At 44.1% G+C, this 27,468-nt stretch overlaps 1 protein-coding gene across 1 annotated transcript; it reads left to right on the top strand.

Moving 5' to 3' along the window:
- The first annotated feature begins 1,197 nt into the window (after positions 1–1,197).
- Positions 1,198–24,866, top strand: LOC119386224 (uncharacterized). The gene is given in 15 exon segments (XM_049414262.1): positions 1,198–1,232; positions 3,265–3,360; positions 8,118–8,234; positions 9,036–9,214; positions 10,857–11,039; positions 12,593–12,664; positions 14,005–14,099; positions 15,486–15,627; positions 16,667–17,575; positions 18,803–18,824; positions 18,827–19,206; positions 20,323–20,577; positions 22,221–22,358; positions 22,360–22,461; positions 24,804–24,866. Coding segments are annotated over 14 exon segments (2,661 nt in total). The 5' UTR covers positions 1,198–1,232; positions 3,265–3,356.
- The last annotated feature ends 2,602 nt before the right edge of the window (positions 24,867–27,468 follow it).

Raw genomic sequence — 27,468 nt, forward strand, 5'->3', positions numbered from 1 at the left:
ATAGTATAGTATAGTATAGCAAGGGGTGGGAAAGGCAAGTGGTGGTGAGGAGGAGGGGAACGCCACCAGCTCCGCCGCCTCCTTAGACTTCGCACTGCTAGTGCGTAGCTGCCCCAATTTTTTTATTAGGAGCTTCACGTGAAAGGGTTTGCGGAGGGTGGGGGGAGGGGGGGTTGAAGGCATCCCTCCCTCCATAACGCACGCCTCTGATCACTAAATATTGAGCTGGCGTATGGATGCCAGTGCGTTTAGGTATGTGTCAGTAGACCGTGTATAAATGTGAGCCGACATAAGGCTGATAGTAATGCTGAAGTTGACTAGGTAGCACCATAGGTCGGCAAAAAAATATGGAGCTCACTCAGAATCACTCATGAATTATATTTTGCGCTTATAGGGCTCACTCGGACTCAGGCTCACCCCGATTTTTCTCAAGCGGACTCACGACTCTCACTAAAAATGTTATCAACCGTACTCAAGCTCACCAAAATATTAACCACCCGGACTCACGGCTTGATTGAGTCTGTGTGAGCCGATTCATGAGTGAGTTCACCGACATCGCACAGTACACGGGCCTTTAGCATTTCGCCTCCATCGAAATGCCGACCGCCGGGGCCGGACATACATAAAGTATGGTTGAAACTACCTCCCACCTCCTTCACCCGAAAAAAAATTTCTGGCTATGCCCTGGCACATTAATATGCATCAGCGTAGCGCCCGAATTTTTAATTTTTTTTTGTATATAATACGCATATTCACACGTTATTCCTGACACACTCCCCTCCTTTAAATGAGAGCCCGGTTACGCCACCGATCCTACGGTAAACGAAAATTTCGGGAGGGGCACGTACTCGGGTGTACCATCCCCTTACGCTACCGCAACCCCGCGAACATTTTACGTCGACAGGCAAAACCATTCCACGTCATCTATTTTGCCACATTCAGCCCCATAACCGCGGTCAAGGTATAAGGATATGCTTCTTCTCTCTCTCTCACCACGCGCGCGTTGCTGCGCCCACGACCCCCACGACCTAAGCCGTGGTTACGACCGCGTGCCCGCGTGGTGCTTCGTTCCACGGCTTCCGCAGATTCGCGCCAAAATTCCGTAATTACGTCATCCCTTGACGTCACGTGCACCGTCTGCTGGCGAAAGGCGATCGAAAACATGCGCCGCCTGCCGGCAAGATTTGCTTTTTCTCGCGAGGGGAGACGTGCGACATTTACTTGAATCTATGGTGAGTAATATTATTCCGCTTCTATTCCGTGCCACTCGAGTTGAAAACAATCCTAGCGACGATGAATAGGGGCCTAGAGTCGCCGGCGACCCGCTGGCGTTCGCAGAGAAGCCGCCAGTTCGACTGTAGCAAAGCCCACTGCAAATGTGGGCTTTGCTAGGCCTTTTCAAGTCACCGTTGCCTTTCTGCGTTTTGACGCCATGGCCGATTAGGGCGCCACAGCTCTGCCATATATTCGCTGCCTTACACCCGAAAACTGCAAAAAATTATTTTTTCTCGCTCATGCCATGTTATTTCAGTTGGCAAACATGTCCGGCTTGCGCATTTAGTGTACGGGAGAAACGTAGAGTCGTAGATTTTGTTGCAGTTTATGTTACTGTTGTAAGTTGTGTGCCGCGGGCGAGGTCTGGCCAGTTTGGCATTGTTCAAGCAGTTGTTCGCGCCTAGCGGGGCGTACTGTGTGTCTTTCGAACTCGACCTCGTGTACCTGGTAGAAACTAGAGATCTTGAACGGAAGCCGATGGCGCTACGTCGGTGGTCACGGCGTCTCGGTCGTATAACAGTTCCTGTTGCTGCATTCGTTCGAATGGAACGCCAGTAAGGACACGAGCGAAAGATCGTCCAGAAAGATGCCAATCGTCATTGGTCGGCACCGTATGCGTGTTGAGAGATCGCCGAATAAAAGTTTGTTTTACCGTCGTATGAAGCGGCAGCATTGCTTCGAAAACGCACCCTGAAACCCCGGGGGCTACGCAACATACCACGGTCGCCTACCACGGTTCCGGTGACGTTTCAGTTCCCGAAACGCTGCCGCTCGCTTCGGCATTGCGCCGGTTGTTGACGTTTTTCCTGCTGCGATGGTTTTTTAAGTGCAGTGTGTGAAGTTTAGAGGGCGTATATCATAGCCTACGTTAAAGTGTGGTGACTGTTTACTCGAATGTTTTACGTCTGAAGGCTGGCCCAAAGTGACGACGCTTCTTCATGCGCGCTTCTTGCAATAACGTTCTGAATGGATCAACAGGAAAAAGAAAAGGATAGTTCGCTGTATGACACGTAATCATTGGTGACTTCCCTGCCAAATGGATCTGTTCACGTGTTACACGAGCTTGTTACAGAATGGAGTCATTATCTATGCATAACTTGCCCAAGTAGAAAGGTCAAGCGAAATTAATGAAAAATGCCGCGTGCCAGAAAGCAATTTCCGCCTACCAGCGTTTCTGTCCTTGCTTGCCCAGAGCTAAACTAATATCAATTATAGTTGGTAACTGGCACTGTCATTATTGTTGTCGTTATGATGCAGGCCCAACCCGAGCAGGTGTAAGCCAACACGAAAAATGAGAGTTCGAGGGAAGCAAACACAACAGCAGTTTTGCGTAAGGAATGTCAACTTCAGATTCATGAAGAAATTACACACTTACGTTCTGCATTGACAACTTCGGAACAAATAGAGAAAGTGTGTCTGCTGAAGGTGCAAACTACACAAAACTGCAATTTATGCACTTTTATTTTCTAAATAATTCAGCAGTATTCAGCAGCTTTTGGTGTCATAAGATTGCTGTTTCACAAACTAAAGGATTCGCCAGTATTACTGCCTTGCGGTATATTAGCTAAGTGTATTGAATGTCAACTCAGACATGTCAGATTCAAGTGCACAATCACCTAGTGTCACCCTAAAATGCCTCCTTGAATTTGTCACAACAATGACTAGCCAAACCACTCATGTTAGCCATTGTTCATTCTTGCATAATTTGTTATGTTAGCTACTTGCTTTGAAGCAGTGCTTTTTTCACCAGTCATTTGTATTCTTTACGGGACTCAAGACAAGAAATCTGCACACTTTTCAAGGCACCATGTTCCTTGTTTTCATACACCCCTCCCTTTTTTTTTTGCTTTTGGATATCATAATGACCTCCAGTTCACGCTTGTATGTCTTCTCTTGAATTATTTTCACTTCAATAAAGTTGCTTCTCTCTCTTGTATGTGTATAAGCATTTTAGAGGACGGATGCTTACAGTTATGACACTTGCTGCAGGTAAAGGACCCCCATTTTTCTACTGTTCCGAGAAGAATGATACCAGGCCGCTGACAAGAGAAAAAGGCTTCTCCTGACAAGCTTTAAAAACCATGGGTTAGCAAATCATTTCCCTCTTCTTTTTCTATTTCTCTGCAACATGGAACTACCATAAACCATGGTACGATTAGCAGGTTCAGTTAGGTGTTTGCCAATTCAAATGGGCACATTGAACCCACATGGTGCTGTTCTTATTCAACTTTTGTTTCAAATCATTCCTTACCCTCGTGGTCACTTACTGAAATGGCTCAAAACATGTGACATTACTTGGATAAGGCTGACTGATGTGAAAGTTTGGGCAGAGTCGTTCAGTGCTTTTCTGGTCACGAAACTACCACGTCACGTTGGTATCGAGCCAGCGCCCGCCGCTAGAGGCAGAACTGTGCATGAGAGGGCATGTGAACGCTGCTGCCACTGTGGTTGTGCATGGGACAGCCTCGATATTCTAGCTTTCTAAACATCTGCAAAAGTCTCTTTACTTGCACATAGCTACTTTTAACCCTCAGCATGCATAAATGTGTGCCCGAGCGCATCATATGTCTTGAAATGAGCACCCGGATGAAAAGCATAGCCGCTCAAAACACGCTCGTGGCAGTTTCAGTCTAAAAGATGCAAGAACTCTAGGTTTCACGCATCGTAACCATACTATTATGAGGCACGGCAAAGTGGGAGACTCCGGATTCATTTTCAGTTATCTAAGGCCTTTATCAAAATGTAAATAATTGGACTTTCTTTAATTTTTTTTCACCCCGAGCGAAATGCGGTCACCGTGGCCTGGTGAGCGCTGTTAGTCTCAACGCTTATTGAAGTTTCACTTTTTAATAGTTGCCTGAAATTAAATGCTGCACACCCGCAACCATGCCCCAGTGGTGTTATTTGTAAAAAGAGGCAAACATCTGGGCTGTTGCACCCACTTTCATCCTTAAGAAAGTGCAAATTATTGGATGCGCAGAGCACCAGATTGTTCGCCCAGCGCAGATCTTCAATTTTCTGTTAAACTGTGAGAAGTTTTTCAACAGGAGATTAAAACCAATCATTGTTTCTGTAGAATGACTTTGTCTAATGACTAAGAAAAATGAAACTGAGGTGCCTCGCGAGGTGTACATTTTTCGTTCAAGCGATGCCACTTCTGAATAAGACTTAAGTGGAATAAATTTGAGATAAAAATTCATAACTAAATGTCTTCGTTGTGGCTATTCTCATAGGATTAAGGTGACTGAAGTTTTAGGATATGCACAGTTAAAACTACATTGTGATTAGGCATTTATCTGAGCAAGTGGTCTGTCGCCACGTGGTGCTTACGCTACTTGGCTGCTTAGCCCGAAAATGCGGCGCCGGCAGTCGCATTTCACCAGAAGTGAAATGCTAGAGACCCATGTACTACGCGATGTCAGTAGACGCTACACAACCTCAGGTAGCTGAATTTCTCCGGATCCTCCACTATAGTGTGCGTCGTAATCGTGTTGTAGTTTTGCCTGTAGAACCCCGGAAATTATTATCAGGAAGTGGTCTTTTATAGAGGCGTCGGTAAGCCTTGCACTTAATCACACAGCTTGTGGTTGCGATGCAGAAAAGACAAGTCTGGATATTTTGGTTTTTAAAGCCCAAGGTGTTATATTCTTTATGGGTTACAAAGGGTACCAATATTATATTCTTATCATGAGAAAAATCGGAATGAAAACACAATAATCCTATAATTCAAATCAGAAAAAGAATATAACATGTCAGAGCAAAAACAACTTGCAACCAGCACGACATTTTATTTTGTAAAATAAGAGGCAAAGAGACATCAGAAGGCCTCAGGTAACGAACAACTTTGTTAAAAGCATGGCACTGATACAAGTAACACAAATAATAAAGAGGCTTCTCACGTTCCGGGGACACGACGTCACCCTTGAAATTGGAATCGCAGGCAGCGACGATGCCCGAGGCATCAAAGTGTTTCGGGCACACATGCGCGCACTTCAATTCAAAGTTGTAATTGTGACTATCTAGCAGCGGTATGGCCCACTTCAGTTTCTCATGTTGCTTCTTGTTACTCCGTAATGCAAACGACGCCTTTTGGTTGTTCTCTTGTGAACGGAACTGCCCACCGGCACGTAACGCGCGTTTGGCATCGTTGTCCCGCACTGACACTTGAGCTGTCTCGAAAAATAGCGCAGCAGATGCACAGAAAGCAGTACAACCATCAGCTCGTGTCACACAGCGCAAGCGTTTCGGCACGTTAGCGATGCCCTCTGTGGCACAATGGCACCGCGTTGTGGCAGCTTTGTGCAGCATATGATTTCCCATAGCGCAACAGCAAAGTTTCGTGACCAGAAAAGTATTGAAGGATTCTGGTTTGGATGAGTTGGTAAGGTGTATGGTGGACTGTGAGAGAATTAAATGGCAAGAATGTCTACAAAATTTATATATCACGTTTTCAGCTCTTGCTTATTCTGAAGTTTTATGCAATGGTTTCATTCAGGACACGTGGACCAGCATTGCTAAATTCATTGCTGATTGCCTGTGCACAGTGCAGTTTGCAACGATAACTTATAAATTGTGTTTAAATTGGGCCTTGCTTTGTAAGGAAACAAGCAAAATCTTCAAAGCATATGCAGGTGCATCAGTAAAGCTTCCGAACTGTGAGCATAAGTGCACGATTAAGAGGACACCTCAGTTAAGGTGCTCCTACTCGTATCATATGCATAGAAGCAGAGAAATTTCATTTCTCAGAAACCACGCAACCAAATTTGATAAGTGGATTTTTTATCGAGGTTGTCAAGCTTTTATAAGAATTTTCAAGAACTGCAAAATTACATAAACAAAACTAATTGCGTAAACTTCAGAAGTGTACTGAACTGGGCTGGCACATCAGGGAAATTGACAACCACCCATTTGTAGCACGAAGCCACAAGAAAATCCATACGGATTTCTTGGAAAGAAAGCTTCTTAGCCGTTGAAAAATTCGTCCTGGTCCTGATATCGAACTCGGGGCCAGTGCCTTTCCAGGGCAGTCGCTCTACCAATTGAGCTAACCAGGAAGCTAGCAAATGGCACCGCAAGGGCGAATTCATCGACAACTTGAAGCACATGAACACGTTATTGCAAATCAGTTCCGCAGAATCCCGCAAGGTGGCGGAAGGGTTAAGGAAGATTGACCCTTCTTAGCCTTTCCGGCACCTTCCGGGATACCACAGAACTGACTTGCAATATGGCACGCCCTTATAAAGAGCCAAACAGCACCTAAAGGTGCCCTGCAACACTTTTTCAGCATGGTCAGAAAATGCTGCCAATTGGTAGTTGAGGCTCCTGAGAACGTGTGAGCCAAACAAAACGCAGTACACAGCCTGGGATTTACAATTAATGCTCAGAGTCAGCTAGCAATCGCTCCCTCTTCTCTTGACAAATGATACCACAAACCGCTTGAGGCGCGTGACAAATCCATGTAATACCGCTTGGACTTGACGGATTCTAAAAATCTTTTTGTGTGGCAGTCGATGCGTGAGGCAATAATCTTTTAATGAAGCCATTCGATGAGTACTTGGAAAAGTGTGGCAGGGCTCCCTTAAGATAAAACAACATAAAGATGACAGACACGCTGCTGACAGATAAACACTTTATCTCAACTGATCTTCATTATCTAGGAAGCACTGAGGGCAAAACTAAAAAAAAAACAAAGTTGTTTTGAGCCATGTTATGCAGTCGGCAGGCTGTCGCCCATTCAATAGATACTTCTCTGCACAGATAAGATGTGCACGCTAACACAAACGTGTTGGCGAATTGCCTTTTTTATCTCACACGTGTGTTGTTCTATATAACACCACAAGGGTGGTAATATGGGCTAGTTTTTTATTCATGATCGTCTTGAACAGCACATGAACAAGCAACTAACACGTAATAAGAGACGTACAGGCACTTGTTTATCTCTTGTGCGTTTGCCCCTTGTTTATGTGCTTTCCTAGACTATTTATATAACATCCTGAAAATGTGCACTTTTCGGGTGTTTATCAAAAACGTGTTTTACCACGTTCATCCAAATGAGTGTGAACTGAGCCTTCAAGCTAGTATACATGATCTCTAGACCATTAATACACATGCAAAAGGTATATAATCGAACCCGCATATATCAAGGCCACATGTAACGTATTATTGTGTAGTGTGTAGAATTGTGTGTATTGAAAATATAAAATATTTTATATATCAAATTACCTATATATACAACTTTTTTGTGGTCTTCAGATGTGGTATATCTGGGTTCAACTGTATTGTAAAAAGCTTTGCATGCAAAAGCCACCTAGTTACATCTAAAGCGGCCTTAATTTTTGAAATATACGTCCCTCTGAAATACACAGTGAGTTTATTACTGGGACTTGGGCAAAGCTCTCGTAAATGTAGCAAATTTATACATAACTATTCATTTGTACATTAAATTTGTCCACTTTGGAAATGCTCTGAAGGATGCAGTTTACAAAACTGCTATATCTTTCCTTTTTTTTTTCGTCTTTATTTTGAGTAACATGCTTACTGATCGTCAGCAACCTTTTAAGACACTCCAAGTTTGTCTAAGAACCTTTATCAACTATGTTTGTTTGCTGAAAATGGTGGCGATACCTATGTTAGTTGTTCCAAAGGTAAAATTTATTTTATTAATAGTTGTTGTCACTTGCTCTGAACATATTTTGTGTAGCTACCACGAATGTCAAAACTGACATGCTACGAGGCTTGTATAGATGTACCTTTTCACCGTGTCTGTGTATACATTACTTAAATGGCACTACATTACTCTCACGTTTCACTGTTCTGATTGTGACTCCTTGCCTCATTTTCAGACTTTCTGAAATGTGGTTCATGCGGCACCATTTTCCACGAGCTTGACACCTTTATCACACATAAACAGAAAGGATGCACTGGCAAGCCTGAAGATGCGGAGACCACAGAGAAAAAAGGTTTCTGTCTAAACCTTCGCAGATATTTTTGAATAATGGTGACATGGGAATAGTCTGTGTTGTTTCAATTATTAAGCATTTGCCGACTTCATGCTGTGATGCCAGTCTTGGTGCATATGTGCAAGAGAAGTCTAAAATGTTGTCAGGCGTGATGTGGGTGCCGTGTAGATACTAGCCTTTTGCTTTGATTCACTGCCAAAACGTGATCCTCATAGTTTTTATCACTTTCTTGCTTTATGCATTCAGGAAAAAATTTTGTAAGGTGGTATGTGCACTGTAGTTATACACATTTTGGCACTGATAATTCTGTTAACAAGGTACACATTAAAAATTAGTCCTTCAAGGTCTCAGGGGGTTTAGAAAACTGTTATAATGTCAGTTATACTGTAATGAATATTGCGTTGCACTATAGTTTGGTAGTTTCTGCGATGGTGAGTCAATAAAGATATCTATATGTGTTCCGCACGTAATTTTAATTTGCTCTGACAACTGTGGACTGGCAAACTCTCTAGAAATACAATATAACCTTGTTATGGTGAGGACATATCAGACACAAAAGTGGCTTTGTTAATACCATATTTGACATTTTTTATCTCACATATTAACATGCATGGATCTGTGAGAAATGTTTTGGTTTAATATCATTACACCTGATAGTACGTTGTGTACTTGTTATGTCAAGGTTCGATAGCACATTGTTGCATATCGATATCATACATGACAGTCCAAGACCATTTTCCACATTCAATAAAATTTCGAGTAATGTTCAAGTGCTCCAACCCTGATTATCGCTGGCCACAGCCAATGCAGAGACGTCTGAGAAGGTGACACCAAAGGAGGAGCAAGCAACTACGGCCAAGAAGCCTGTCAAAGATGAAGAGGCATCCGAAGACAAAAAAGCTTCTGTCGCTCCCTCAGCCTCCAAAAACAATGGTCTTCAGAAGACAGGTCGGCGTGGCTTCCCTGGCTATCTGCATCAGGTGAATACCGGCGACGTGAAAGGTGTTTGTATTATGAAATTCAAGTTCTGAGCATCACTAGTGATTTGTGTTTGCGAAGTGAAAGCTGCTGAGTTTAGAAAGACTTTAGCTATGCTGTGAACATCATGGTCATTGTTCAGAAATTACTAACGATACTTTCAGGTTTGTCATTGCACTGTCACAAAGGAAAGTTGTAATCGAGGAAAGCTTCAACGTGCTAGTACATTGTGGAAATTTGAGTCATGTGTGCTTATTGTTGTTGACATAGCTGATTCATATTTTACAAATTTAATGCATTGGTAATGAATGTGCTGTCCTGATAGCCTGGCTCTTAAATTGCATATGATTCCATATGTATTCACAGTATAGTAAGGAGAAGCAAGGCAGGTAGTCATCCAGCACAGAGTTTGCTTGCTAGCCATGGTAGTATTGTCAACCACCATAGAACAGGCGGCTGACAATATGTGGAATTACACACTAATGATAAGCACTAACCCTCCACAGGTGAAACTGTCCAAGCCTTACGCTCAAAATATCTACTGGAAGTATTATGCATTGCCAGCCTTGATGCAGAGAAAGAGAAAATGGTTGATGACCTGGGATTGTGCACTGTAAATCTAAGCTGCAAGCAATCAGTATCAGATGTTTACTGCTGAATGAAAGAACTTACCCTGGATTATGTCATTGTTATGTATATTTATGATAAAAACTTTAACGATTCCGATTGCAGAGTGGCGAAGCCTTTATAATTGTCAGGTGGCCGAACTACCATTTCTTATTTTCCCATAGATTTCACAGCATAGAGCCACTAATTCAAGTTATTGGCTTATTTGCATATTATGCACAAATAACTTGCGACATCAGTGCACTTAAAGGATAGGAACACTGAATACTTATCAAAATAACACTCAAAATATGATAATTTAGAGAAATGATGAAATTTTCGGATCTCTGTAGTGTGACATTTGGTCAATGGGATGTGCTATACAAAAGTGAATGTGTGAAGGTTAAGTAAAAGATTGTAATGACCATGCATATAGTGGCTTGTGCCAATGTATCGCACATGTTGGCATTATCCTTGTGAAATTTTTGCCCACTGGCAAATTTCTTGCGTCTTCACAGATTTTTCTCTGACAAGAAGCACTCGTGCAATTAGCATTTCAGGTGGGGGGGGGGGGGTGTCGGCATGCAGACAGCACGGGGCCATCGCTCACCTGTGCCGCCTTTTGAATAAAGGTATCAGCATAACTTCTGGCAATTCCTATTGTAAACCTTGCGCAATGAGCTGGGTTTGATGTGATGGCTACAATTTCGTCACATACCTACCTTGTCCTGATTCCTCTGTAATATGTGCCTGCTGAACACTAAAAAGCATGGTGAAAAGGGGACCATTCTCAGCTTCATCAGCATGTCATTTGTTACTTTAAAAAACGCTGATTACTGCCACATAGTATGCAGGTTCTTTTTACAGCGAAGCTGCCTGTGTCTACCCTGTACTGTTGTCGTTGTAGTAGTAGTAGTAGTAATAGTAGTAGTAGTAGTAGTAGTAGTAGTAGTAGTAGTAGTAGTAGTAGTAGTAGTAGTAGTAGTAGTAGTAGTCATGCCTTCTTTTGGCCGTGGCCTTTTTACTTCCTGTACGCAGCGTTTGCGGCAACAGAAGAAGCTTCAGATGCAACGCGCCTGCAAGGTAGCGGCCGCCGAGCGGCAGCAACAGGCCTCCAAGGCCCAGCAGGCACGTTCGCACGGTCCTGGAACATCTGTTGCCTGTGGCCGCTGTGAAGGCTGCAGAAGAACCGAGGACTGTGCTCAGTGTGCCAACTGCACGGTGGGTTCACAGAAAAATAGTTTGAATAGTTGGGCTAAACACCTGCAATGGGCTGGCCTTCTCGTTTTTCTTTTTCCTTGTTTTTATAGAATTTGGCGACTGTAATGTCCGCAGTTAAAAAACAGTGTTTGAGACGTGTACATCAACTTAGCCTGTTGTCAAGGCATCAAGTCAAGGAGAGGCAGTTATGCGTATTGTTTGTTAATGCTTGTTTATAAATGCATTGTTAATTGAAAACAAATGTTAGCTTATACTTTCTTTTCCTTTAAAGGTTAAATATGCAATTGAAAGACCTCATTCACTTTTCGTGGCTTGTGCTTTGACCATATTTGGCCATGCTGTCATTAGCAAAAGGTTACTTTGTTATCTTGTGAAGAACATGCGCTACAAGCAGCACAGGTCGCGGACGTCACAATTCCTTATTAGAGTTCTTTGCATTAATACTAAGACTTACCATTCTGAAGCACGTGTTAACTCGTGTGTCAATGTGCCTTATCACTTATCAATAGCAAGAAAGATCATGGGATAGCCCATACCCGACATAACTTTGTGAAAACATTATTTGCAGTTGCCTGCAGAAAACAGCTTATTTCTTATAGTTAAGTCGCATAATTTGGTTTAGCATTGCCGTCGCCAACATGGCTAGCTGCTTAACTTTGCAGTTGCTCGGAAATCTGCTGTGGGGATTAGTACTCTGCATGCAAACTTGCTGTGGCCGAGACACTTAACATGTGGTTTTCTTGGCTATGGTAAAATGCCCTAGTAAGTTTTGCTGCTGTTATTATATTTCATTGGCGAGAGAAATTTGGTCATTCTTCCCTAGTGATAGCCATCCGTGAAATAGTGACCAGTGTTTTAAAGTTATTCTCAACTGAAATTCAGTTGTGCCAAACAAATTTTTGTGATTCCTTCATCTTTTAACTATTGTATCTCCAGTCTGGGAGCTTCTGCCTTGGTGTACGACATGTGACAGTCCCGAAAGTATAATTGCACTCACTCAATACCAAGCTTGTTTCTGCGATCCTCAAGCCTTTTACCGTATTTACTCTAATCTAGGCCGCCCTCGATTGTAGGCCGACTCCCGAAATCTGCAAGGCCAGAAAAAAAAGCTTAATCATTGTGCTCGAATCTAAGCTGACACCCCACTTTCGCACATTGTTTTTTCAAAAAAAAAAAAACATTGGCTTAGATTCGAGTAAATACGGTACTTTATGTGAGCTGTTTGTGTGATCACGCCAGTAGTACACTGCTAGCTACCTGCAATGATGAAACCCTTTTGCCTTTGTTTGCATTGCAGCTAAGAGTAACCAAGTGTTAACAGCTCAATATCTTGGCCGAGTGTCTATTTTGGTTCTGCGGCCAAAGTTATCCTGCCAGTATTCTGCATAGGCATTCACTGCAGTTGAATAATTATGTGCAGTGCAGTGAGATGCTTGCAACATCTCTACTGTGCTGACAAATGGTATAGCTTTAGTAATGGCAGACGCTGTAGTTAAAGCATTTTGACTGCAGTGCAGTACTGAAGAAAGCCTTCTTTCTTCTTGCTCTCCTAGGAGAAAAAGACGGGTCTTCGTGGACCAAGAAAAAAGTGCCTGCTGAGGCGCTGCGAGAAAAGCACAGCACAGGTTAGCTCCAGCTCATCAACTGTTCTAGGCACATTATGCTTTGGTAGTCCAGCTTGCATATCTGCCCGGCTTTTTGTGGTTAGCTCTTAAGGGGGGACATGGCTTGTGGAGACAAAAAAATCACCAAATAAAAAAGTGTTTTTTAAATTATATTATTGACATCTACAGCTATTATTTTGCATGTAAAGCCTAAGAGAAGTCTTATAAAATCCGTATTTCATCTGCAGTTTAGATCTGTGCTACGAGTACGAGCTAAACGTTAAATGTTTTTGGGTCATTTATTTAGCTTGTTGGAGTGATATCTCATGATCTAGAACAGCTAGAGCTGTAATTACTTTTTTAACATAAAGCCCAAGCTGTGTATCACAAAGTGCTGAGAGCGGAATTCTAATTTTCTGCTCATAGATTTTTTAAAATTGATTTTGTTTTTTCTTTACGGTAGTCATGGTACAAACACTGAATTTCAATCATCTGCAGAATGACTAGTTATGATCCGATCTGAAACCTGTTTGCAGCGTTGCACTTATTGCATATAGTAGTATCTAGCTATCTGATAATATTCACTTTCTGCTGAACGGCTTTTCTCCTATTGTCTCCGGAAACAATAGAGAGGCAGCTTTGTGTATCTCGTAAACCAGTTTGCTTACAAGAAAAATTATTGTATATTTGAAATCAGCATGAAAAACCAAACAAGTCTATTTAATTTCATCAGGTTTGGACATAAGATACAGAAAATATCTCCACACACCATGTCCCCCCTTAAGCCTTTTTACCTGTATGCACAATATGGCCTCCTTACAATAAACTGCTTCAAAAGAGGGAAAAATTCTCACTTAAAAAAGGTTATTGTAGTTTAGCTTACCTTTGAGGTCATCTTTAAGTTTGCCAGTCTGTTTCTTTTTGCCAGGCTCTTTCTTTTTCTTTTCTTTTTTTCACAAATGTTTCTTTTTTTTTTTATTGAGGCCTCTTTAACAAGCACTTACTCAAGCATCACGCTTGCATGGTTCCTCAGTATATCATTGCGCACACTTCTATGCAACCTAGTAAGCAGTGGCACAGCATAGAAGCGTCCCTTGGTATTGTCCTACAGAGACGGTGTTTTTGTTACAGAGGCTTGAAACAGTTGTAATGAAACCCTCCCAACATGTCTGATTAATGTTGGACAAACAATGCAGTACTGAACCATCTCACTCTATGTGTTATTGCTTTCTTTGCTATGCTATGCTGAAGTTTGCTATGCTGAAGCATTTAGTATCATAATTTTTTGGCGCCTTCATTCTTTGTGTTATATGTCCGAAAAGCTTGTTGTCTCTTTCCCCTTTCCCTTGTCTTCCTTGCAGAAAAAGAAAGTGTACATAGTGGAGAAGATACTAAAGAAGAGGGTGAATGCCGCTGGAAAAGTTGAATATCTCCTCAAATGGAAGGGATACCCAGAGTGAGTTTCTGGCCACCCCTTCTACTTGTCATGCTCCTGACGACTGCTCATGCTCATGACTTCACTGCCACAAAAGATCATTCATTACCTGATTGTGTTATCATTTGTGGATTCCACTAGACTCCCAAGTTCAGAGCTGCACAACAAATGAAAACCACTTCACTTATACACGTCAGTGTTTAACCCTTTGCGGTCCGAAATCCTTTCTCAGCTTCCGTCCATTCTGGTCCGAACGTGAAAGACTCGAAGCTCAAGTGAAAGAATTTTACTTACACTTTTACAGATGATGCATAATGTAGTGAGAAAACGCGCATGAATGAACCGCGAAGGAGCTTGTCCAGAAGTGCGAGACCACGGACCGCTGCAACCATGCTGCTTTTTTTGGCAGGGGCCGACAACGGACCGCAAAGGGTTAACACGTCAACGGCATCCAATATAATCATTGCAACGACTGCATTGAGAAATGAAAATTGGCCCACATATATCAGTGGTTTCATTTAGGCAATTTCTGTCTTCGACTGCTGATGATATCATAGACTAATTCGAGATCCCTCAGTTATACATTCTTTTTTTTTTTCCAACTCCAAAATTTATCTGCAAAAGCTTACTCTAGTATATTGCCTATAGTAGCTGCTACAAGGTGCAGCATTGTTTGAAGGGACTTAGTTTTCAATTGCAAGGAGCTATCTTGCATGCATATTCAAGCTGTGAGAAGTTATAAGGAGGCTGATTGGAAAAGATAGTAATTATTTACGTGTTCTGTAATTTGTATAGTACTTTTTCTGCATAAATAAGCACCTGTGTAGCAGTGTTTGCAGTAGTGCTTATTTCTGGAACGTTATCTACTTTTCTGAATATCCAAACAGTCACGGTAGTCTGTTAGCAGCAAACTGATGAAACTTGTTACTGCTCAGAGTTTTAGTGATCACTTAGTAAGGCGAGTCATCATTAAGTGTTGAAATGTATGATGTATTTGATGATGTCGATGTTACACGCTGATTTCGGGTTTGTGCAATCCTTGTATGATCTCATCGGCTATGCCAGCTGCCGAACAAATGTTCTGGCCATTCTTCACAATTCAAGTAAACAGAACGGTAGCACTTGTATCACACTCGCTTTGTCTCCTCTAATGATCATTCGAGAGAACTTTAGCACCTGTTGAAATGTCACATAAAGTGAAAGCTCTGCCTTATTAGGACACTAAAGGCAGCTAGCTACAGCGTGCATAATGAAGCCTTACCATTGTTTTTCCGGTGGCTTGTCATAAAGCTCTTGTGCGAACACGAGCTTGTATAACTTTTTCAGAACTGACTGAGCAGACTTAGATGATCAGCTGCATGAGGAGTCTATGTGCAAACACTGTGTTTTCATTGTGCTTCAATGCAGCTCAGAAAACTGCTGGGAGCCAGAAGAGAACATTATCAGCAAGCGGCTCATCCAGTTATTTGAAAAAGAGCAACAAGAGGCTGCCCGCACAGAGAACAAAACGGACGCCAAAGATGAACTCGGCAGCTCCTCAAGCAAAGAGGTGACCTTGTAGTCAACACTAGCAGTTGTTGCCTTGCTGTTGTGTGATTGGTATTAACACAATGCTTGTTAGCCTTACACAATTACTAGTCTTAGAAACTTGGCTGCAGTTAACGTATGCATTCATTAAAGCTGTTACCTAGGATTGAGGTATCATAGTTGTCAAGTATTGTGCATATATGTTTGTCATGAAGTTCTTATTCACTGTTTACTGTGTGCATTGCCAGAGAGCACTGTAATAACTGAAGTCTCTGACAGTAAGGAAGTGTTACTGAGCTCATTTTATAAGTTGTATGTGTTGTGAACGTTTCCTTGAACCCAACTGCTGTGGCTAGGTGAGGATAGAGTTTTTACAAATGAAATGATTTTCACAGTACTCTCTAAAACTAAACTTTTTATTTGATATGTTGTAAATTTTATGTGAACTGCTTTAACAATTGCCCAATGTGAACATTTCTATGTTGGACTTGTATTTCAGTATGAAGAGTGGTAAGGGCTCAAGCTTTCCTTGAAAGCTTTTGTAAAAGCTGCTTAGTGTTAACTGCAATGCATTGCTCTGCTGGTAAATTGGCTTGCAGCAGGTTCATGACGGCCCTTGGATCAAAATGATTGCAGCAAAACTGGTTTGCATTCAAAATAATCAGTAGTTTAACACAGATCTCTTTAGAACTTGCTGGGAACTTTGACAGTTGCTTTGAAGTTTTCTGAAATAAGTAATCTTTTAAATACTTAAAAAATGCAAACCCTTGCTGTTCGTGTCATCTAGTCTTTGTCCCTCATATGTGCCATGCTGCGCATTTACCCAAGTGTGTTAGCCTACCAACTCTCCCAGCTTGCCATGTTATTAACGCTTTCTGTTAGCATATGAACCATGTGGTAATGTGCCCTGAGGCTTGCTTTCGCTTGTAGATGTGTCATAGGGCTCAGTGGTCTCATTTGTAACAAATTCTGTCGCTACACATGTTTTTATGTGCACTCTGAAGTTGCCTAATAACATAATGCTATGTTGCTGGTTTGATCTTTCTTGTGGCACTTACCAGATCAAGGATGAGGATGACAGTACAAGTGAAGACGCCGAAGCAGCCACTCATAAGCGCATATTCTCGGCTCTGGGCCTCCACCGACAAGGAGAGGAGCTCGCCACGCCCACAACCGAACCAGGTCGCAGAGGCCGCACTAGTAAGTCAGCCGCAAAAGACTTTATTAAGACGGTGTGCAGCAAAAGGCCGCGGAGCCCAGAGTCACTCGCATCTCCAACGCGAATGTCCAACGCATCAACAGGCACTCCGCTGTCCAAACGACCCACAACCGTAATGAGTCCCAACGCTCGGGAAACGGCTGCTGGGGACACAGCAGTATCTGGCGAAGCAAAAGCGGAAGACACCGAGTCCATAGCAATCATCTACATCCCAAAGCCGGACGATCCCGGCAAGTACATTACTGTGAAAGGCGATCATCGGCAAGTGAGTGGCTTGGACAGGGTGGACCTGAATCCTGTGGTTGTTTTAGGTCCCAAGCATCCGGAGATCAAAAGTGTACCTGGGCCATCGAGTGGTGCTACAGGGACGGAAACAAAGGAGCCAGCCTCGTCAACGCCCAAGTCGCAGGAAGAGCCACGAACAATCAATGTGGAAGTGGTTCAGCTGGGCTCCCTCGAAGAGGAGGAGGAGGAAGAAGAGGATGGCTCGTTCACTTCACCGTACCGCAAGCCATCAGTGGTGGCCCGAGCACGCATGAAAGCTGTCGGAATGTTCTCTTCGCCGTCACGTCAGATGGCTTACCACCGGGGCCCTGGCAGGCCACGCAAGACGACTCTGCCTGTGCCTACGCCATCTCGCAGAGGTCGCAAGAGGAAACGACCGGCTAGGGATGACTTCTACTACGGTGATGATGATACAGAGTTTGTTCCTTCCCTGTCCCGTTCGACCAAGTGCAAGACTGTAGTGGAGGTGAGTTTCTTCCTTGTGTACGTTGTTAGTGGAATTAATTGTACGGCTGAGTGTTAACTCAAGCAGCACATTTGGTGTACACTTCTTTTGTGTGTTAGAGCAACGGCAGCTTAAACAGATATAATGTAATATATACTACTAGAAACTGCCGGTGGCAGTTATGTTGTGTTATGCATTATGGGCATGCTGTCATAAAGTGTACGGCAATAAATTTTGGCCTCTTGAGACCTAGAGGTTAAGCCTCTCACTAATTGCCACAGATCTGCAAAAAAATTAGACGGGAATTTCATTGTAATCGTCCTTTTTTATATATGAGGTATATGCTTGGAAAAAAAAAGGAATAATAATAATTCATGAAAGTATGCCATTCAGAGCAACTGACACCAAGACAGTGAAGCTGTATAAATGAGTTCTGACACCCTTGGTAGAATGTCTGTTGGCTGTTCGTAGTGATGATTCATCACTGATTCATAGTGTTGCTGCAAGGCTCCCACACGTACAGTGAGGTTGGCTTTGCTTTGCCACCACAGCCGTACAAACTCCTAGCTGATTTTCAATGTGGAGCCGGTAAAACATGATGTGAGAAACAAAGATTACACACCACTGGCTTCAGTTCCCCTAATAGAAAGACTGCTGTTTGTGTGAGGTGCTTGCAAGCCAGCTTATCACTTTATAGTCTCTGACAATGTTTCAAAGCAAGAATTAGGAACTTCAATGCAGGCCGCATTCCTGGTTGGTGCCAAGCACGTGTTATACTGTCAGCATAAATTAAGTGCCAGCACTTTGAAAAGAACTAGAATGTGTGGTCATGTTTACAAGTTTGTCTGCATTTCTGTCAATAGCCTTATTCAATCTCCGAAGTATAGAGACAAGACTGCACCACACTTAGGAACCAGCTATTGAGCAGTTCTTGTCACATGGTAACATGATTATGTGTAACAGGAATTCCGATAGCTTTCCTTGTTTCTCTTTCTCCTGTGGTTCAGTGTATGTTGTTGGTAGTATGAGCTACATTTTGTCAGAGACCAAGTGTAATCTGTTGTGTATTATGTAACCTGAATGTAGCAGGAAGAGTAGCAGATGGCTTGCTGCTACCAGAACTTACTTGCTTGTTTCAACAGTATTCCTTATTTTCATTTTATTATTGAACAATCTTACAGTTATGCAGTACTTACGAAACCCACCTATGAAATACTCACCAGTGTATGCTGTACATGCTTTGTCCAGGTTGTGGGTGAAGATGTAGATCCTCCGCGTCTATAGTGCCAGAGGTCCCCAAGAAGAAAGTGGGCCGGCCACGCAAATACCCACCACATCCCATGCACCACCTGTCACCACAGCAACGCAAGATGCTGGCGGCGCGGCGTGGCCGCAAGAAGCTGACACAGCCGCGTACTCGACGGAACCGCGTGTTTGTGGTGATGGCTGATGGCACTATGGTGGAAGTGTGCGGCACAGACCGACAACGGGCGGTTGAGCGGGCAACCGAGAAGGTGCGTGCCATGCGGGAGGGCGGCGCCGACACACTCGCTGCGGATGAAACGGACCTTGCTGAGGATGAGGACAGCATGCCAGCAGCACCGGCTGCAGGCATCGCAACAGCAGCAGCCACTGCGAAAGAACCTGCTCCGGTATGTACCGTATTTAGAATTTTCAGCGTTCTGCTACTCTGCAAGTTGTTATTGGGAAAATTAGCTCGTTTCTCGATGAATGAGGCACTGATTCGTGACTTTTAACGCAGGCCCTTAGTGACTTTGTCCAACGTGTAGGAAGTGTGCACACGAATCTGTCATTAACTACAGTACTGGTCTGTCTTAATCATACCGATCATTCAGAGTGAGCATACACCAACTCTCTCAGTTCTTCCCATAACCGACACTTGCAAGATATACAGAAGGCTATTGACGACACAAGAGAACTGTTGAATTCTTCAGGTATAGTTTGCCATGATTCTTTAATGACCGTTCTTTGTAGGGTGATGTGACCAATACAGCGCACTGAAAATATGTGTAATCGTGATTTGTCAAGTAGCTCAATCAAAAAGTTTAACATTCTCATTTCAATTTCTTGCAGTCCGTACTCTAATACTGGCACGCAAGCCTACCTTTCATGCAGACCACCAGTGTGTGTATATGCGAAGTGGCGTTCTTATCATCAATCTTGGCATTCATCAGTGCTATGGCTTACAGTGAATTTAGGCTTTCATGCTGCTTGTTGATAAGCTTGTTTGTTCATTTGTTTTTCTTGCAGTTGGCCATGCTTTCTGTAGTAAGTTGTAATTAAGTTAATGCTTGTTGCTGGATGAGGAATAAGTGGCTTGTAGTACTGCAAAAGCTCAGACCAAAGAGATCCCCGGCTCTTCCGTCTGTAGCTACTGAGGCTAGGCAACCAAAAATGGGAGATGGAGTACCGAATTTGCTTGAGCACACAAGAACAAGCTGTTGCATGAGACTGTACAAGGTGGGGGCTCTCTAAGCTACCAAACACACAAACCTGTTTTGAGCACCTCTGACAGCAGTGCATCTGTGCACCGAACAAAGTGATTGCTTGGGCTAGTTAGTGAGGTGTCCTCAAAAGTTTACTGTGCAACGGTAACTGGGACAAAATGAACAGCACCTGTTCGTGTCTTGTTGTTTTTGTACCATTGCTCTGTACACCCTTGAATGTGCACTGGAACTTGCAGAATGTTCTGTTATGCTCTTATGCTATGCTGTTATGCTGAACCTCTGTTAATTTCTGTCCCTCAGGACGGTGCTACCGGCAGCACTGGTACAGTGGGGCCAAGCGTAACAAGTCCTACCGGAGCAGGCACCCCACAAGGTGTGATAGGCAATCGGAGGAGGAGCAGCACCCAGATGAGCCTGGAGGAGTGCACCAATGACGCCGTGGACGACACGCACACTCTCAAGCTGCCCAACACAGTGCAGCTGGTAGAAAGCGAACTCCCATTGGCCGAGGCTGAAAACGCGGACTCCCTCATCGGCATGTTCCTCTTCCGACAGGTGAGGCTTCTTTAGTACTTCGTTAAACTTGCTTGTTCTTTAATGCGATCGCATTGGCCATCAAGTTGTGTACAGTTCTCAACTAGCCACTATGCTGTCAGACAGAGGTGTGCGAATACTGATTTTTGAGGCCTAATCAATTAGTGCCAGAAAAAACTAATATTTTGTACAAATAGCTTTCGAATATTGAGCAGTCGTTCTTACAAGCTGTATAAAATGGTGTTCAAATCCCGCTAGTATTCATAATTTTGGCATTAAGAGTACAAATGGAGAATTGGGAACAAATAAGCAAATTCTTCACATGCACCAAACTCTTCAGGCAGTGTGAATGATCATTGAAGAGCCAATAACACATGACTCCCTGAGCAAAGTAGCCTGCTGCACTACGTAAGCTCTCATAACTTATGCTAATACCTAGTACATGAATATTTGTAAACTAGGCAGTCAGAAAATTTGTGTATTTACGATTAGCGGCTATTCACATTGATGACCAAATCTAATACAGTAGAATTCCGCTGTTACGTTCCTCACTGCTGCGTTTTCCCGGCTGTTACGTCGTTTTCCGCCGGTCCCGGCATAGCTCCCATAGGATACAATGTATTGGTAACCCCGCTGTTACATCGTAACTGTCGGACCGTTCCCGTATGATACGTCGCGAAGTGCGCTCGGAGCCGACCGAGTGACTACCAAAGAGAGCCGCCATGGTGCATTTTCACGCAGCTTGGCCTCGTTTGACCGTAATATTAGCCGCATGAGAGGCGCAAGCAACAGAATCTTTCTATTGATGCAAACAAAAGCATGGCCTTCGAGATTCAAATTGCAAAGATGGCGTCTATGACGTAACTGCTCGCGAAAGCAAGGCCTTCGAGATTGGCATTTACTATTGACAAAAGCATAGCCTTTGAGATTTGTATTGCACAACATGGCGTGTATGACGTAATTGCATGCGAAAGCAAGGCCTTCGAGATTGGCATTCACTTCTGCCATCGTGTTGGCGTAGACTCATCATCATCGTTATTTGTCGGAGAGCGGGAGGAGTTCGAGCTGGTTGGAGCTCGCACGGTCGTGCGTGCGGTTCGCGGTCGGACTCGCCGCGCCGGTCGTGATTGCGTGTGCTTAGTTCTTTCATGCCTACAGCTGTTGGTGTTAAAAAAATCACATACATTGATTACATTTCTGTGGATGAGGCCGTCCTAAGCTCCGCGTTTCTATCCATCGACTAGATCGCGGCTGAGCGCGCCAATTTTCGTGCTGCTCGTAAGAATTGAAATAAAATTCTGTACTACTAAATATTTCGCCGTTTTTCCTGTTTTTCGGCTCTTACGTTTCCCGTCTCTTACGTTTATTTCCTACGGTCCCTTCAAAAACGTATCAGCGGGGTTCTACTGTAGGACACTTAGTCAATTCTATGTTAAAAATTTTGAAATGTTCATACACCCCTAATGCTGTGGTTCCTGACTGCAAGCATTGTAACTCAGATATTTAAGACAGCGCAGAGAATTAAGGGATGTAACAACTGTTGTGCATCTGGTTGTAACTACATGGCTGTGCAGCAAGCCTTTTAGAAACAACGGCACATTTAGGAATCATAGAAGGGGCCACTTTTTCTTCGAAATGTTGAAACCCGTTCCTTCCTGTTGCAGGTGTTCTCCCCTAATGACACCAGCCTGCAATGCCTGTTCTGCCAGTCCAAGTATGTGTTCCGTTTCCCCGTTGACCTGGAGAAGCACTACCACGTGATCCATGAAATAGCCGTGCACAGTGCCAAGGCAGAGTTCAGCGGAGGCTGTGGTGTTTGTGTGTGTGCCCCCAGATGTCACTGAGGACACCACACTGAACTCCACGTGTCGGTTCTGCGACCTCACCCTGCGCACCCTCTCGGAGGTGAGCGGCAATCAACATAGTACTATTGTGTTTGCAAATTTACGTTGCTTTTCCTTCTTGCCTAAATTACTTGCCCGAGGAAGCCTTGTGTGCTACATTCAAAACCATGCTTTGATTATAGCAGGTCAGTTTACTTGAAAACACCTTGGTGGTGTTTTCATATATGAAGTGAAGGGAAAGCCTGTGTCGGGAGTTGCATTGATGGTCGTCCCAGGTATATCAAACTTGGAAGGAAAATGTGAAATATTTCAGTAATAGTTCAAAATATAAAATATGCAGGTCTGAAGCTTATCTGAATACTTGGGATCTAACTCAGCTTGCTGGGATCCCGAAAAGCAGGAAGTTAGCTATTTATTAGAGCTGTGCGAATAGCAAAATATTGGGTGCAAAGCGAATTCGAATAATAAAGATTGAGTGCGAATCGAATCGAATAATTCGAATAATTTTCTAATATTTCTCAAACATTTTTCGAATATTCGAAGTGAAATTACAGAAAAGTTGCAGAGAATCCCTAAGTATGTTCTTGTGAGATAGCAACATGAAAGGTTTCTTTTGCTAGGTTGATGAAACGCTCGCAAGGTGGTGTTTCATAGTTGTCTTATCAAGAATGAGGCAATGTAGAGGCGAATTGTATTTATGTACATGATATGGTGCAACCAAAGTGTTGCCGACAACACTTTACACGTGGTAGGCAGAGATGCCATTTCCTCAGCCTCTCCTCCCCTTTCAACTTCTGTGGAAGCCCAACTGATTTGGCAGACAATAGTGTGCTCCCTTCAAGTCGGAGTTCCAAATCTGCCTCGTAGACTTGATATCTAAGAGCATTCGAATTTTTGGATGCTAAAAAGCTTCGGCGTCCTATTTTCGGACTTCTTGCCCAAATTTCAAGTCCAAACAGCATCAATTGAGCCCCCAACTCTGCCACATCTTTCACCTTCATGTTGGAATCAGCGTTTACTTGAGTTAATACATTTGCGACCGTAGCGGAGCTTCAAAGGCAGCTTTGCCGCAATACGGGGGGTGTGATGAGGTGAAGCATACTGAAACTCTAGGGACCACTTCCAAACGCACGTTGACCGTCTCTTGGCTAAGTTCGACCGTAACGGACCTTGAAAGGCAGCTTTGCCGCAATACGGGGGTGTCAGGAGGTGAAGCATATTGAAAATCTAGGGACCACTTCCAATCGGACGTTGACTGTCTCTTGCCCAAGTTCGACCGTAACGGAGTTGAAAGGCAGCTTTGCCGCAATACGAGAGTGTAATGAGGTGAAGCATATTGAAAATTTGAAGGGGTCACTTTCAATCGGACATTGACTGCATTTGTCTTGGGGAAGTTCGAATAGTTCGAATAGTAAAATTTCAGTGCGAATCGAATCGAATAGCAAACACTATTCAAAAAATATTCGAAATTTCGAATATTCGCACAACCTACTATTTATTTCTCCATTGCCATGTTTGCCATATTTATTCGAATAAGACGAGGGCTTTTTTTTTTAATCCAGAGCCTGCCTTATAAGCAAGGCATGCTTCAACATGGTGGCTGTGGCAGTGTAGTTTTGTCATTTAAAATAGCAGCTCAAGATGTAAGTTTTGTTATGATTATGATTCATGTGAGACGATAGGTAGAGCATCCGTGCTGTCACCATTGGAACTCCGAGTTGCTGTAAACCAAAAGAGCAGAATATGGGGTGCTGCCTTTCATAAAACACAGTGGCTGCCATGTAGGATAAGTTTCATTTTCCACTAAGGAATGTGGGAAAATAGCACCTCCACCATTTGTATGCTGTTTATTGTTCGGCAGTAGTAGAGCCATTGTGAAAGCAGGGCACGGACAACAAGCACAAGTAACATTCTTGGCCCAATCACCCAACACAATGATGACTAGCTTTCCTCTTGACTAAAACCATGGGAATTCTACTTAAGAAGATTGTGCAAATAGCACGAAGTTTTCTGCTGAGCAAGTGCGGCTTCGTTTATCGGGATTTGATTGTTCTATGTATTTAGATAGGTTCAGTAATCTGGCTGTAGATTGGCATGCCGTCATTTCTTACGCGAATGCTATGCCAGGTAACATGACCGCTTGCCAACTCCTATAGTCGGGTACAACTTTAGAAAAAAGGAGAGGCCCGCCCATATGACCGAAGCGGGCAGCCGATTGCTCCGCGGCAAAGAAATAGTCCCGCTTCTTCTCCTTGAGCGGAGGCACCGGCCGTTCGCTCGTGACGTCAGTCTAGAGCGCGCGGCCCATTGGTGGAAGCGCGTGTGCATCCGCCTTGAGGTGCAAATGCCGTTTTTTCTAAAGTTGTACCCGACTATAGGTTTATTCATTGCCACGGAATGCAGGTACGCGACCACTACCCGGAGGTGCACTCCAAGACTGTACGGCTTGTGGCCGAGTCGCAGTGACAGAGCTGGCAAACCAGTTCTACTGCAGCGTATGCTCGTGGGCCTCACCAAGCTTGAGCAGCACCACAGTCACATGAAGGCAGCGCACCGGATGCAGACTTACACTTGCGCTATTGCGGATACTGCACACCGAGGCCAGGCCGGCTGCGTTTCCATGTCAAGCAGCGCCATCTGCCAAGACCAGCCGGGGGTCCAACACCTCAGTGCTCGGGTGTGCTCTGTCTACGTGCACGGCCGAGAGACGACTGCACAAACACATCCTGCTCTCGCACGCCGTCCAGACAAGGTGGGTACTAGGGATGGGCAAATAGTAAATTTGGTGTCCAAAGGAACAAGACCAAAGCAAAGTAGCGATTGGCTGAATAATTTCGAATCGAATAGTTGCGAATAGCAGATATCATATATAAAGAAAAATGAGGATTTTGTCATGAACCCAACTAACTTGCACAATATTTTTTAAGAATTGGCATAGGCATGTTCAAATGCCACACACGTACGCACAAGCGGCGTACTTAAACTTTAAAAAATTAATCAAGGTGAAGGCAATATGTATGTTTAGCGTTGAAGTGTGGCTTCCTGGCAGTGCAGATTTCTCCTGTATAGGTGGTTTCACAGCATAGTACCCCCACGCTGCACTGAAACCACCTTTAGGGGGGGGGGGCCATATGCGGTCAAGCTTACGTATATTCGTTCATTCGAGTACTGTAATATCCGTACGAATATTCAAAGCGCTCGAATATTCACCCTTGCCTAGTCGGTGCCCATACAGTGCAGACTGCTGAAGTCCTCGTGATGCAGTAACTCAACATCTAGAGGATTGTAAGTGGGAAATGGTCATGGAGGTGTTGTGGGTCGGAGCTGCTCAGAGCATAGTTTCCTAAAACTAACTAGAGGGGACTCTGGTGCTGCAATCATTCAGCCACCATGGGAATGATGGGTAGTACACGGATTTGCTTAAGCTTCGTGCTTACAGCTTCGAACACACTTGTGGCTTTGTTTATTGCTGTATTTTGGCGTTCGCTTCGAACAAAAGACTGGGCCATTGGGAACTTCGTGTCCAGATTTGAATAGGTGAGCCTAAAAATGTTAAAGTGGTGAAATGGAACTGCTGACTTTTACTAAATTTCGTTTTGCAACGCAGGCGACGCGGAGCCAAACGGAGCCAAAAGAACAAATTTTAGACAAATCCGTGCACTACCCATCATTCCCATGCTGGCTGAAGCGCCATGCGTTGCAGCTCCCATAGACACTAGTGCCAGAGTTCCCTCTAGTAAGTACGTATTTACTCGATTCTAAGCACCCCTTTTTTTCACGATCGCGATACTAAAAGTGAGGGGGGGGGTACTTGAGTCGAGAAATCGAAAAAATGACCGCACGGCCCAACCCTTTTTCGCAGCAATATTCAACGAGAGGGGTGTGAGAAGTCACATTTTATTTCGAAAACAGTAAAAATAAAAAATATAAGTGCTAAAATAAGTGCAGGCAGTGAACCCACCACTTGTTTCTGCGGTCAGTCACTCTCACTGCCGCTGAATCCATTGCACCACTCGAGTCCGTCACACCATTCGAGCTGCCGCTCTCGGTCTCCCACAGCAGATCGTCTTCAGTGCCGTCTAAGTTGTTAGTGATGGAACACTTCTTAAACGATTTGACAACAGCGTCAACTTTGATCCTCTTCCACGCGTCCGAAATCCACGTAGCTATCGCTGATGGGGACACTTTCTGCAGCTTTCCCGTTGGCGTTTTTTTCCAGTCGGGGTTCCGGACCCATCTTCGTACTCCTGTCGAAGGTGGGCCTTAAACGGCTTGTTGACCGAGACGTCCAGGGGTTGTAGCACTGGTGTCATGCCCCCTGGAATGACGACCAAGTCACAGTTGCTCTTTTGCAGCTTGGTCTTTACCTTTGGGGTAAGGGGCCGCGAAATGCATCTAAAAGAAGCATCGATAGCATGCCTGAAGGTCCACCAAGCAGTGCCCCCGGGCGCCGCTGCCACACGACTCGGATCCAGTCCTCCATCAGTTCAGCTGTCATCCATCCTTTGTCCTGCACTCGGACGATGACATCTTTCGGGAAGGATTCATTTTTGGCATGTTTTTCCTTTTCAGGATTATGTAGGGGGAAGCTTGCGGCCGTCGGATGTGATGCACAGCATCACCGTGACACGCTGCTTCTCGTATCTTGTCGTCTTTACCCTAACTTCTCGGGCTCCTGCTTCATTCACAGTGCTTGCTCTCGGCATGTTAAAGAACACTGGCGTCTCATCGGCATTGCTGATCTGGCCGAGATTGTAGCAGTTTTGTCTGCGAAAGATCCAGAACGTACTGCTGAAAAGCAATCAGTTTATCCTCAAAGTCCCCGGGCAGCTTTTGGCATATGGTTGTCCGGTGCCTCAAAGAAAACCGATTCCTCCTCATCATGCGCTCCACCCAGCCGCGGCTGGCACGAAACACCGCGTGGGGAATCTGCATTCTTTTTGCGATCTCGATCGCTTTCGTCTGGATCGCATCGGCAGTGACAGCGAAGCCCCTGTTTCTTTCGCTGAGAACAAAGTCGCAGACCTCCTCTTCAAGTTGCGGATGTCGGCCCTTGCGCGGTCCCGTG

This window comes from Rhipicephalus sanguineus, chromosome 3, assembly GCF_013339695.2.
Source record: "Rhipicephalus sanguineus isolate Rsan-2018 chromosome 3, BIME_Rsan_1.4, whole genome shotgun sequence".
In the NCBI taxonomy this organism is placed as follows: Eukaryota; Metazoa; Arthropoda; class Arachnida; order Ixodida; family Ixodidae; genus Rhipicephalus; species Rhipicephalus sanguineus.